General features: G+C 37.5%; 1 protein-coding gene across 4 annotated transcripts in view; it reads right to left on the bottom strand.

Annotated features, from left to right (window-relative positions):
• The window catches only part of LOC124054198 (dihydropyridine-sensitive L-type skeletal muscle calcium channel subunit alpha-1-like), a 269,412-nt gene that overhangs the window by 68,881 nt on the left and 188,112 nt on the right, over positions 1 to 12,419 (bottom strand). For 3 of the 4 annotated variants that reach the window (XM_046379912.1, XM_046379903.1, XM_046379885.1), the window contains exons 26-31: positions 12,005 to 12,163; positions 10,559 to 10,669; positions 9,122 to 9,205; positions 8,080 to 8,127; positions 1,315 to 1,542; positions 1,152 to 1,217 (exon numbers count right to left, since the gene is read on the bottom strand). In XM_046379912.1, the coding sequence (XP_046235868.1) occupies positions 1,152 to 1,217; positions 1,315 to 1,542; positions 8,080 to 8,127; positions 9,122 to 9,205; positions 10,559 to 10,669; positions 12,005 to 12,163 (696 nt within the window). The remainder of the gene's footprint in view (positions 1 to 1,151; positions 1,218 to 1,314; positions 1,543 to 8,079; positions 8,128 to 9,121; positions 9,206 to 10,558; positions 10,670 to 12,004; positions 12,164 to 12,419) is intronic. The other variant, XM_046379893.1, reaches the window with a different exon arrangement.

Below are 12,419 nucleotides of genomic sequence, written 5' to 3'. Positions count from 1 at the left end.
TATCTGCCTAAAAAGAAAAAACAAACAAAAAAAAACAACAACTGTAACTTCCAAGCCTGGGATCAATAATATATATATCTATCTAAGATGTCTAAGCTCCTCACCCTATCTCTAAAGACTACTATCTCATACTTTTGGTCAGTACCCAGAGTGCATTACTCATGATAGTTGAGAGTAAGAACATAGATTGAGTGAGAAATCAAGAGCTTTGCCTCCCTCTTCAACTTCTCTGTTTTCCCATCACTTGTGAACAAGACCTTCTTCTGGTGACAGCTGCGACTTCTCTGTGGAGAAGCAGCTTGTGACCAGAGGATTACCAGTTCAATTCCCCAGACAGGCAGGAAAAAACTTGGATTAGGGAGGTGAATAATGAATGGTTGGCATGCCCTTGAGCAAGGTAAATAATCCCCTAACTGCTACCTGGGCGCCTGATATGACAGCCCACTGCTCCTCTGTGTGTGTGTTCACTCCATGTAATTTGCTGGGTGTTGCATGTGTGTTCAACCAAGGATGGGTTAAGTGTAGAGGAAAATTCAGTGTATTTAAAGAATTTACTGACAATAAAGCTGCTTTTTCGCTTGGGGCAGCGAAGAATTAAAGAGGTTTCTCATCCTAGACAGCAAAACAATGTCCAGAGCCTGCAGCATCTCAGGGTGACTCTCATCCCCCCCAAACGTGGAGGAGCATCTTGACGACTTCAGTGACTTCTGCCATGCATGTTTTCCCCCGAGCCTTCAGACTCTGCCTTCTCAACAGAGGACATGTTAGTTGAGTTCAGGAGCTTCTCAAAGTGTACTTTCAACAATATCCCCAGTCTGGGTCAGGTTTGACAGAACTTTAGCCATCAATGACCTTGTGATGACTGCTTTTAGTGCCTCCCCCTCCACAATGGAGGGTTTGAATATGGCATGTATTCCATTTTCGCAACCTCCTCCAGGAAGTGTAAGAAATTTGTCTGGAGGACAGGGGTGAAAGCACAATGGACTAGAGCCTCCACCAGACCACTGGGGTTTACCAGGTCTGTCCAAAAGCATGCCTCGCCTGTAACTGATGATAAGACTGGAAATTTGAATTTCTTTATTTTATTATTTAAATTATGTTTGATTTTTGAAATTTGTTCCAACAGCAATAGTGTGTGTATGGGTCTGTACCTGCATTCCAACCACAGCATATATAAAGAACAGCATGAGAATGAGGAGGGCCACATAAGGAAGAGCCTGCAACACAAAAACCCAATGGCACTGTCAGACATAATAATAATGATTATAAACTACAGGCTATGTTACGCTAAGTGATGACACTAATGATACTGACCTGAAGTGATTTTATGAAGGTCCACAGAAGATTGCGTATCCCCTCAGAGCGATTCAAAAGTTTCACCAGCCGCATAACACGAAATAATCTGAAGAATGTGACTGATACACTCATGTTCTCTGAAGACTTTGGGGCGGGGGGAGAAGACATTACAAATTGCAAATTGCCAAGTGCTAAAACAACACAAAACAATCTACCTACCGCAATTGCTTGCATGGGATCCACTGCCTGCAGAAACAAAACTTTAGTCTATTGCTGCCTTCTGACAATTGTCTTCACAAGCAACACATTTTGGTATGTACAATTTCAAACTTTTGAAATTTCAAGACAAACTTTGTTAGTGTCAGCATAACCACTTGTGATCATTGCATTTAGGAAACTTATGCATGAAAAGCAAAACAATGTTTTTATATGATCTTATTCAGACAAAATGGTATTATTCAACATGCAGTTAAATGAAGGTGTTTAACAAAAACGAAAAATTTGATATAACTATCACAGTGTTCAGTCAGTTTATTATTTATATAGCACCAATTCACAACAAAAGTTACCTCAAGACACTTTCAAATTGAACAGTTCCAGACCATACTCTTTAATTACATCATCAATTGAAGGACTACAAAGTGTAGAGACCGGTCAGCTCTGCAGCTGAGCCCTCTTGAAATTGCCAATATTATTATTATTCATTATTATTATAACTATGCTAAATTTCCTTTACTGACATTGTGGGCTGATACCTGACCTGATGGTGGCATACAGTAGTTCAGTTGAATGGTACACAGCAATTTATTTTCTTATTTTTATTTAACTGTCTAAAATTTAGGAATTTATAACAAATTTAAAATTAATTGTTTAAATTCATAACAAACAAGCCATATGCTATGACTTTGAAACTTCTGTATGCTTGGTTAAGCAGAAATGTTCAGATCCTTGGAGATGGGAGGAATTAATAACACTGTTTCCTTCAAAAATTGTAAAACTAAGTAAACTGTCCTACTGTGAACAGGTACTGCAAATTCTCATTAAACAAATTTCCAATCTTTATGGAAAAAAAACTGAGATCGTGGTAGTTGAAAAGTGGAAAATTTAAGAACTTTTAGAAAAAAATTTAAACATTCCTATCCTATTTAGATGAAGTACACACATTCTTATTCTCCTGGTAACTGAATTTTTGACATAAATGTGAAATCTGCCTTTACATGCAACCTTAGGTCATAGTGTCACAATGTGAAATCATCTGTGATTTCTTGATTGGCAGGTAACTCAACAAGATCATGACTTGCCGTTTTTGTCCAAGGTTGTTGGTTCAAGCACTGGGTAATATAAAATTCATCAAAATTTAAAAGTATTATACCTTTTCCGACATATCTGATTCAAATGATCAGCTCATCTTCAAGCTCTGCAGAAGCTTGATAATGAACCATTTATTTGAATCACTTGTGTCAGAGTAAGGAAGTCTCAAATATGCAGGACCGGAAGCCCCAGGATCATAATTCAGAGACAGTGAATTAGAGATGCATGATCTCAAAAGAAATAATTATGGAAATAATTTGGTTTGGCTAGTTTGAGTGCTCATGTATTTCTCATAACCATGTGTGAAGCCACGTTATAATTTAAGCCCACATCTCTAGGTTGTTCAACATGCTAATAGCATGCAAGTGGTGGCAAAGGTTTTGAATTATGTTTACACTGTGCTGTGTGGACAACCGACATGACTTCCAGTTTTAATGATAATTTTGGTCCAGTCAATTGTGCTGATGGACCCTTCTTTATTTCTCATTTGTCTTTCACCTCTTCCTTTTTAAAATCTTTCTCCTCTATTTTATTCTTCTTCTATCTCCACAAAATGCCTAGTCCCAACTAATTGCTGCACACTAGCTGTAATGTATGCAAAATTTTGCCAGACAAGGGCTAGAATCTTCATCATCAGGAAAAAAGCATTATAGGCTGTCTGTGCAAGCAGCTTATTGTTCAGTGGCACTTTTCATGGAGGAGGTTGGGGTACATGGGTTTAACAAATTTCACACATGAGAACAATGTTTGTGTCCCCTGTGAAACCAGAAGTCTATTGTGTTACCAGAAGTCATATATGTTGCTTTCACTTTGATTAGGTATCAGGATGGGTTGCCCTTCAAAGGATTATGATTAGTGTCCTGTAGCAGTCAAGCAGGTAGACATCTGAAGTTATCTCAGAATAAAGACAATATTTCTACAAGAAAAACCACTTAGTATTTTGCATTTATTTACCCAAATCTGTGGAGATTCTCAGTCATCCAGGTCTACTCACTCAAATAGTTAAAGCAAGGCATCTGGACTGTGTTGATTTGACGTTTCGCTAAGCAGGATTACGTGCATCCCCACCTCAGAAGCCACACAGATGGTAAAAAGATGGACAGGACAACACACTCAAGGACAGAACCAATCTCTCTCCAGATCACATCTGCGATTTATTAGACCTTTGCCTGAACACCACTTACTTTCAGTATAAGGAGAATTTTTACAGGCAGAAGCATGGCTGTGCCATGGGATCACCTGTGTCTCCCATTGTGGCCAACCTGTATATGGAAGAGGTGGAAAGAATAGCTTTGATGTCCTTTCCTGGAACACCTCCCTCCCACTGGTTCAGATATGTGGATGACACTTGGGTCAAGATCAAGACCTAGGATGTGAAACATTTCACAGACCACATCAACTCAGTGGACCACTACATCAAGTTCACACGGGAGGACACCAGTGAAAACAATCTAGCCTTCTTGGACTGTACTGTTCACACTGAGGATGACAGAAGCCTTAATGTGGAAGTATACAGGAAACCCACCCACACAGACCAATGCCTACTGTTTGACTCACACCATCCACTGGAACACAAGATGGGAGTCATCAGAACCTTACATCACAGAGCTGAGACAGTCCCCACCACCTCAGCAGGACAGGTGAAGGAACAACAACACCTCAAGTCAGCATCAAAAACATGTGGCTACCCCAACTGGGCACTCTCCAAAGCCACAAAAAGAAGACCCACTAACAATAAAAAGGACAACAACAGGAAGAGAAGCAACATTGTCATTCCTTACATACAGGATTATCAGAAAAACTAAAAAGAATTTTCAACAACCATGGCATCCCGGTCCACTTCAAACCCATGATTACACTGAGACAGAAACTGGTCCATCCCAAGGACAAAATCCCCAGGGAAAAACAGAGCAATATCATATATGCAGTCCAGTGCAGTGAAGAATGCTCTGATCTTTACATTGGTGAAACAAAACAACCACTCCACAGAAGAATGGTACAACACAGGAGAGTCACCTCCACAGGACAAGACTCAGCAGTCCACTTACATCTTAAGGAAAAAGGACATTCCTTTGATGACAACAATGTCCACATTCTTGACAGAGAGGACAGGTGGCACGAAAGAGGGGTCAAGGAAGTCATCTATGTTAAGTTGGAAAAACCTTCACTCAACAGAGGTGGTGGACTTAGACATCAGCTGTCTTGCACTTACAATGTTGTCCTCCCATCCATACCTAGGAAGTATCACCCCAATTCACACGAAAGCCATAACAACAATAGGTTGTTAATCGGTCATACCCGAACTCATTAACATTCTCACAGCCATTAGCCAGTCGTTAGAACCAGATAGCCAGTCGTTAGACACAGGGGGCCAATCACTGTCCGTCCAACTACATAGACTAATCTGCAGGACTATCAGATCCTTTGTTTTAGTTAGTTTCACTTAGTCACTCCCAGTGAGGGGTATATATTGGTTCCTCACCAGTCAGTTTTCAGAACTGATGAAGCTGCTTGGATTAGCAGCGAAATGTCTTCAAGCCTATCTACACAGTCCAGACGCCTTGCTTTAACTCTTTGAGTTATTTACCCAAAGTACCAATCTAAGAATTTTATTAAATAAAATAATTCTTCCCTGCCTCACTGACCACATCCAGTGAAAATGATTGTGAATAATTAGTTTTCCACAACAATCTCTTAAATCAACCAGAACAAAGACTTACAATGCTGTTATCAATGTGAATAATTTTCAGTAGAAGTTTGCATCCTGTATCCAGGTATACATGCTGTTGCCAATCTTACAAGACTAAAGAAACACTCAAAGCTTCAAAGTCTTTTTAACACAAGGAATATCACAGCAAAATAAGTCTTTTTTAACATAAGTAATAGAACAGTAATAAAAACAGATCTCTGCAGCTTCAGTCCAAGCATATAGATAAAGGTGTTGTGCCCCCATTTCCCTATATTGACTGATCTTAAGAGTTAATTGATCTGAAGGGTTAAGAGTGTTTTCTAAGAGCATTTATATGAGCACTCTTACATATTTACTGTCATTTACTAAAATAATACTGAGGAGTAATAGTAATAGTAATAGTAATTTAGCATATTTAACCATCTGTAAGTAATGCTACAGTATTTTAAATACATGAATAACATCTGTAGGTGTTGTAAAGAATGCAAAGAAATGTTTTACACCTGGAATCATTCAGTCTGTAATTTAAGCCTAATGTGCAGTAAACAGTCTGTTATCAGTTTGCCCAGCATGCACACGCAAAATTACAGAGGTGATAAAAATCTGGTAAATCTAAAACATGGGCTCATACAAAGTATTAATAGCCACGTTACGCTTAAATCTCTCTTTGATTCAGTTCCTTTGCAAATGTTCCATCTCAATCAAATCCTGTTCCATCTTTGCGATAAAAGTGAGTGACACAGGAAATTATTCCTGCATGTCGCCATCAAACTATTAAACTCTGCACTGTGACGGACACACATACTTTTATATACAATGCATATATGTACAGACACATTTTAATACCTATATTTTAGATTTATACTTATTTTCTATCTTTCACTTTTTTTTCTTGGTCGGGAAAATTGCAAGTGCAATGTCTGTACAAAAAAGAATTTCCCCTTGGGGATAAATAAAGGAATTCTGATTCTGAACTGATGTCCCAGCGAGTGAACTGAGCAGTCATGAAGCATGAGAAAGTGATCTGAGAATTTAGTTACCGTATTTTTCGGACTATAAGTCGCACTTTTTTTCATGGTTTGGCTGGTCCTGCGACTTATACTCAGGTGCGACTTATATAATAAAATATATACGGTAATTTCACATGTTCACGCTGACAGTCGCGAGGGGGCGCTCTAGGCTGGTGTGCCAGTATCTGCTACGCTCCTGTACCACCGAAAAATTTAAATTTAAACATAAACTTATAAAGACAACTGAGAAAGACTGAACACAAATGCCCCAAAAAGAAAATCATACCCTGCAGATTACAAGCTGCAAGTAGTGAAATATGCAGCCAAAAACGGAAATGGAGCAGCTGAAAGAAAGTTTGTAGTTAGCGAGAAACTTGTGAGGGACTGACGAAAAGCGGAGGATACTCTAACTGCAATGAAGAAAACCAAAAAAGCTAATCGCGGGCTAAAAGCTAGATGACCACAGCTAGACGAACAGGGTTTGGTAAACTTATGTTGTTTATGTTATAGTTATCTGAATATCTGTTGATGTGTTACATTAACATACCAGACACCCATTCAGCCCGTTGTTCTCTAATCTATTGTTATTACTATAATTTACCGTTCAAGATGTAATGTCTGTTCTTGATCTCTGATTTTATAAAATAAATTTCCCCCCAAAAATGCGACTTATAGTCCAGTGCGACTTATATATGTTTTTTTCTTCTTCATTATGCATTTTTTGGCTGGTGCGATTTATACTCTGGAGCGACTTACAGTCCGAAAAATACAGTAGATAAAAATTGGGTTGGCAAACTAAAAGCTCCTCAGAAGTAAAAAGTGTATGAATATTTCTGATGGGCTGGTAATTTTTTCTCATCCCCAGCATGGGGAGTAACAAAAAGATCAATATATAAAGCCTTGAGATAAGCCTGTAAATAAACAGATCTATTCAGTATGTCATCTTGGCTGCAGTTACAGGACTGGTCTAATTTTTAAAGGCAGGTAGCAGCTGCAATCACAATTGAAATTGAAACTATCTAGCACTTGTTTTCAAAACGCCAACAGAAAAAAAGTAGCAAAGGAAAAAATTACAGTTGCCAGTGGTGTGTAACAAAAAAAAGAAGAAGAAGGCTTCACTGGCTGATGCCATTGTGCATCGTCTTCTCTGTATGTGATGATAAGGAGAGCAGCAAAGAGGTAGAACATTAATGAGTGAGCAGGTGGTTTGTTATTAAGAATTAACAATTAAGAATTTTCTTTATTTCTCCTACAGTGGGGAAATTTGCATTGTCACAGCAGCACAAGGACAGCAATAAGGTGCAAAGGAGATGAATGAAAATTAAAAATATACCCCCCAAAAAAATAAAAAATACAAAAAATACATGCCAAGAGCTGTGAACTAACTCAATGAACTAATCAAAATATTTTTATTCATCTTGAAATTTCAATGCTGAGTTAAACCGAACACACACTCTTTGCCCAAGAACAAATACACTATGACAGTAACCTCATTACTTTAGCTTTAGAATTGCCATTTGTGTGTTGTTTGTTTGTTAAACTTGAATAGTACTGGCTCAAGTCAGTGCTTTCTTGTGTAACACATATGCTACTTTTAAGTAAATTGTTGTTTAACTCTCTTATATAAATAAACTTAAAAAGGTACATAAGATGGATTTTATGATCACCTAGCCTTTTGAAAGGGAAACGGGGCCCCAAACCAACACCTTTGTCGGTCTAAGTCTTGTTCAGACGTATGCATGCAACTGAAAACTGAAGCGAATGAATAGTTACAGCGCAGCCATGGAGACAGTAAAGTCCTCCAGAGGATGCCAATGCTGCCTGTAGGAGGGAAACACAACACATGTGTGATGTCACAAAGAGAAAGAGAGCTTCAGACTGTAAAATTGTGGAGATGGCAAAAATGACGAACGTAGAAATCATACAAAAAAACAACATTTGCTGTTGCTATTTAGGCAAAAGATTTACACTTGTGTACCATAAAGTACACAAAATACTACTAATACATGCATTCTCAAAATTGACTATAAACTCTTGAAAGTGACAAATCACATTAATTAACCCCTAAGAACCTACTACTATTCAGTTTGACTGGATTGATGAAGATTCAGTTAGACTAAAACCCAACATTGGCAAAAGCACTTTTTTGAGTACATATTTTCTGCTACTGCGAGTTACAATTCTTGAATAGGGCTGGACACAATATGGCCAAGAAGAAAAAGAAATGTGAAAAAACAGCAAATGCAAAAAGATTAGAACATGTATTTATTATGTGTTCTTCTCAGCAACAGTGAGGGACAAACTGAATTCAGGAAAATCTGCACATCAATCTCTGTGGGTTCAGCTCCTGTAATAATATTTGGTCAATGACCGCAAACACAGGAGCTCAGATCAGTGTGCAGACTTTGTTTGGTTTATTCCTCTGGATATTATTCTAGAATGCTACCAGATACTCGCAGTCAGTTCAGTCATGCTCAGTTAACATGGTAGGGCCTGTCCAACAAAGTCAGAATAGTGGGTTGGCCAGCTGTGGGTTTCACTTAGGTTTTCAACAGATAAATCAGGGATATTCTTGTTTGGCCATCTCAGTTCCAAATCCAACATACAAGATAGTCTCAGATTTCTTTCAGAAAACGTAAAAACACATGCAAAAAAAGGAGTAAGTTACAATCGGAATGACTTGTTGAACTATATATGGCTTCCTTGTGATTGCACTCAGCATGAACAAGACGTTAATAAGGGGTTATATATATACATTTTATGATTAAAGTTAGATTAGATAGTGATGTGAGAAGTTCAAAAGTCTGGTACTTACATCAATTTCACTCAGCATCACATCCACAACACTTCCAATGACGATGACAAAGTCAAAGACATTCCAGGGGTCTCCAAAATAACCCTTTGAGAAAATAAGATAATGTGGAGGTGTTTGTATCTTCACTCACCATGATGCATGTATGTACTGTATGCATGCATATGTTTATTCATGTACCTCTTTTCCCTTAAAAGTATATGTATGCATGTCCACATATTCTTCAAATCATTGTCAATTACGCAACATCAGTCCCCTATGGAATTTGTCTCACAATTAATATAGTTGCCAGTTAATGCAGCATGTGGTCTTTGTTCTGTCATGTAGAGGCTATTCTCCTTTACTGTGAGGTTAATTAATGTTATCAAACTGCCTCCATATTACTAAAGTGGTGCCTTACTTGCCACCACTTCACTATGTCCACTCCACAGAGGAGCATACAGAAATGATACATTTGTTTTCAGTCATGTTGTACTAATCAAGTTTTTTTCAGCACTTTAATGCTTCTAATGGTGCTTTGTTTGGGTTATATGATGTCTCACCAAGAAGTGACTGACTAAAGTGATTATGAATAATGACTAACAGTTCTATTTTCCTCTGTGCATGTAGAAGCTCTAAATTTTGCCAAATAAATACAGTCAGTCCATGCCAGCTTACAACGGGCAAGAGGTGGGATACACCCTGGACGGCTCGTCAGTCAATCACAGAGCCAAAATCAGGCAAAAAGGAAATTATGACCAAGGTGACCAACAATACAATGGCCACATCCCAAATCGTCTGACACCGCTGTTCCCAAAAAGTACAAGCAATCAGACTTACCAATAAAAAGTGCACAGAAGTACCTATACTTAATGAGAATACTTACGTCTATAAATAAGTAAAGTACATAATTCGGAACACCCTCTCTAGCTACATTACTGTTTGGCAGTGGCTCCACTGCTGTTCACAAGATCCTCTAAGGAGGGTAGTGAAAACAGCAGAGCGCATCATTGGTTGTCAAAGAATTTCACTGGTCAATATGACCCCACGCATGTTACACTTCACTTGACTTACACTTTAACTTACTCAGGCCTAGTCCACCACAATGAATCACCTCATATCCAACGTGCTTAGGTGCACATGTTGATCAAATACAGTGTATTAGCAGAACTGCACTAGTATACCAACACATTCACATGTATTTTAAGCAAAACGTTCTCATACTCATAAAAGTATATGTGTTTATATGTCCTGGATGACGAGTGAAAGTTGTATGTATTCTTTTTTTTTTTTTTGTTTTTGTTTTTTCACTTGCACAAATGTATGATTTGTTCCCATCAAATTTATATTTAATGGATCACAGTGTGTTTATTTTCTATTAAATTATTATCACTGAATACCAGTGTTAACTCTTCAGTTATTTATATGGAAAATGTCATAAAACATTGAATATTGACTAACCTTAGCTTTGAAGGCCATGAGTTTAAGGATCATCTCCACAGTGAATAGAACAGTGAAAATAACATTCAGCATGTCAGACAAGTGGGTAACATGGTCTGACTGGTTACAGTGCTGTGGGTAAAGAGGTACACATTGACAGTTGCATGAATAGAAAGCAGGACAGAGTAATTGTACTTACTGTATACTGGATGAATTCTTTCATGAATACAGAATACATATTAGGACCAAAAAATTGCTTTTTCACACAGTCTGTTCTGCCCTGTTGATACATTTGGACTACTTGTCGCAGAGTATTTGTTTACTTATATCACATAAGATTTTTATCTGCAGTAGTTGTTGTCATAAAGAAAATAACTCCCATGATCCCATGCTACTTCACTATATCATCAAACTATGTCTTACATTTTCTTTTTTTTCATGGAGAGGCCCCCTAGTGGCCGAACATATTAATCATTTAATCAGGGAAAACACCAGTGCTTACGTGCATATACTATTTTACCATGGCTACCAAGTGATTTTTTTACATAATTATGAAGGCCAATACACATCTTAAACAGACTGATAATAAGTCCTGAATTGTTCATGATCAGAAGATGAATTAAACAGTAAACTGAAATCATGCTAAAATCACATATCTATCATCTTCCTACTGATATTGCTTGCCAGGTGTACAGGAACAGGACAGAACACCTGGAAATGAAATAAAACCTTGATTCTAAAAAAACAATTGGGACACTGCTAAAGAATAAATCAAAGCAGAATGTAATCATTTGCAATAGAATTATAATATCCTTCACCTCTCCCCATCCTTGAACTATTACTACTGTGAACTACTGAGCCTTCCAAGGATGTTCCTAACCCAATCATGATACTTTCATCTTTTCTATACTTTATAATGTTCAGAATAAGCATAAATTTATTAAATCAATTATGTAGATGAAGGAAAATAGTAAATACACTGTAAATACACTGTCAGTTGTTTTCAATTGACTGTATGTCATGAATGATTAGGAAATGATTACATTCTCTTTTATTTATGTTTTACACAGCATCCCAGCTTTTTCAAAATAAGGAGTTTTAATATTGCCTGTTCTTATGGCAGCATCAAAAAGACATACACACCAAATGCACAGAGCAGGGACATTTTTTTCAGTCAAGAAAACTGCTGCATTCTCCCAGATAGCTGTACAAACCTGTGACCTGTCCTAGTTTTCCACCAGATTTGTGAAGGGCTTGTGAAATTTGAACAAGATTGTGTAATTGAAATAAGTTAATAAACAACTTAGCAGAAAATGAAAATTATATACTATACTATACTATATATACTGCTGCTGCTACTTAACCTCTACATATTTGTCCACACCACAATTTATACTTCCTCGCCTTAAACAAGACTAACTGAGAGTGTATCATATGTATGCATGTATGTGTTCGTTGTATTCATACCTGCATTCCCAGACACATGGTGTTGAGCATAATGAGAAGGAACATAAGGTACTCAAAGTAGCAGGAGGTGACAATGTACCAGACCTGATACTGGTAAGGGTTCTTGGGAATATAACATCGCAGGGGACGAGCCTTAAGAGCATACTGCACACACTGGCGCTGGAGGGTTAAAAAGAAGGTTGGGATATAGTAGGGCTTAGAAAAAGTAAACAAGTAAAAAATCATATTTTCAATCAAAATGAACACACTATTTGTTTTATTGAACAATAAATTGAATGCATGTCATATTAAGTGTAAAAATATTTTTTTTAGTTCATTTGCTATCAAAATAAATACAAAGTGTAAAATGCATGTGTTTATTGCTTTGAACTATGTTGAGATCTCTAGCCATGTACTCAGGAGAACAATAGAGAGG

The sequence above is a fragment of the Scatophagus argus genome, chromosome 3 (genome assembly GCF_020382885.2).
Source record: "Scatophagus argus isolate fScaArg1 chromosome 3, fScaArg1.pri, whole genome shotgun sequence".
Classification (NCBI taxonomy): domain Eukaryota; kingdom Metazoa; phylum Chordata; class Actinopteri; family Scatophagidae; genus Scatophagus; species Scatophagus argus.
The sequence above is the reverse complement of the archived record's forward strand: the minus strand, read 5'-3'. Positions and strand labels throughout refer to the sequence as shown.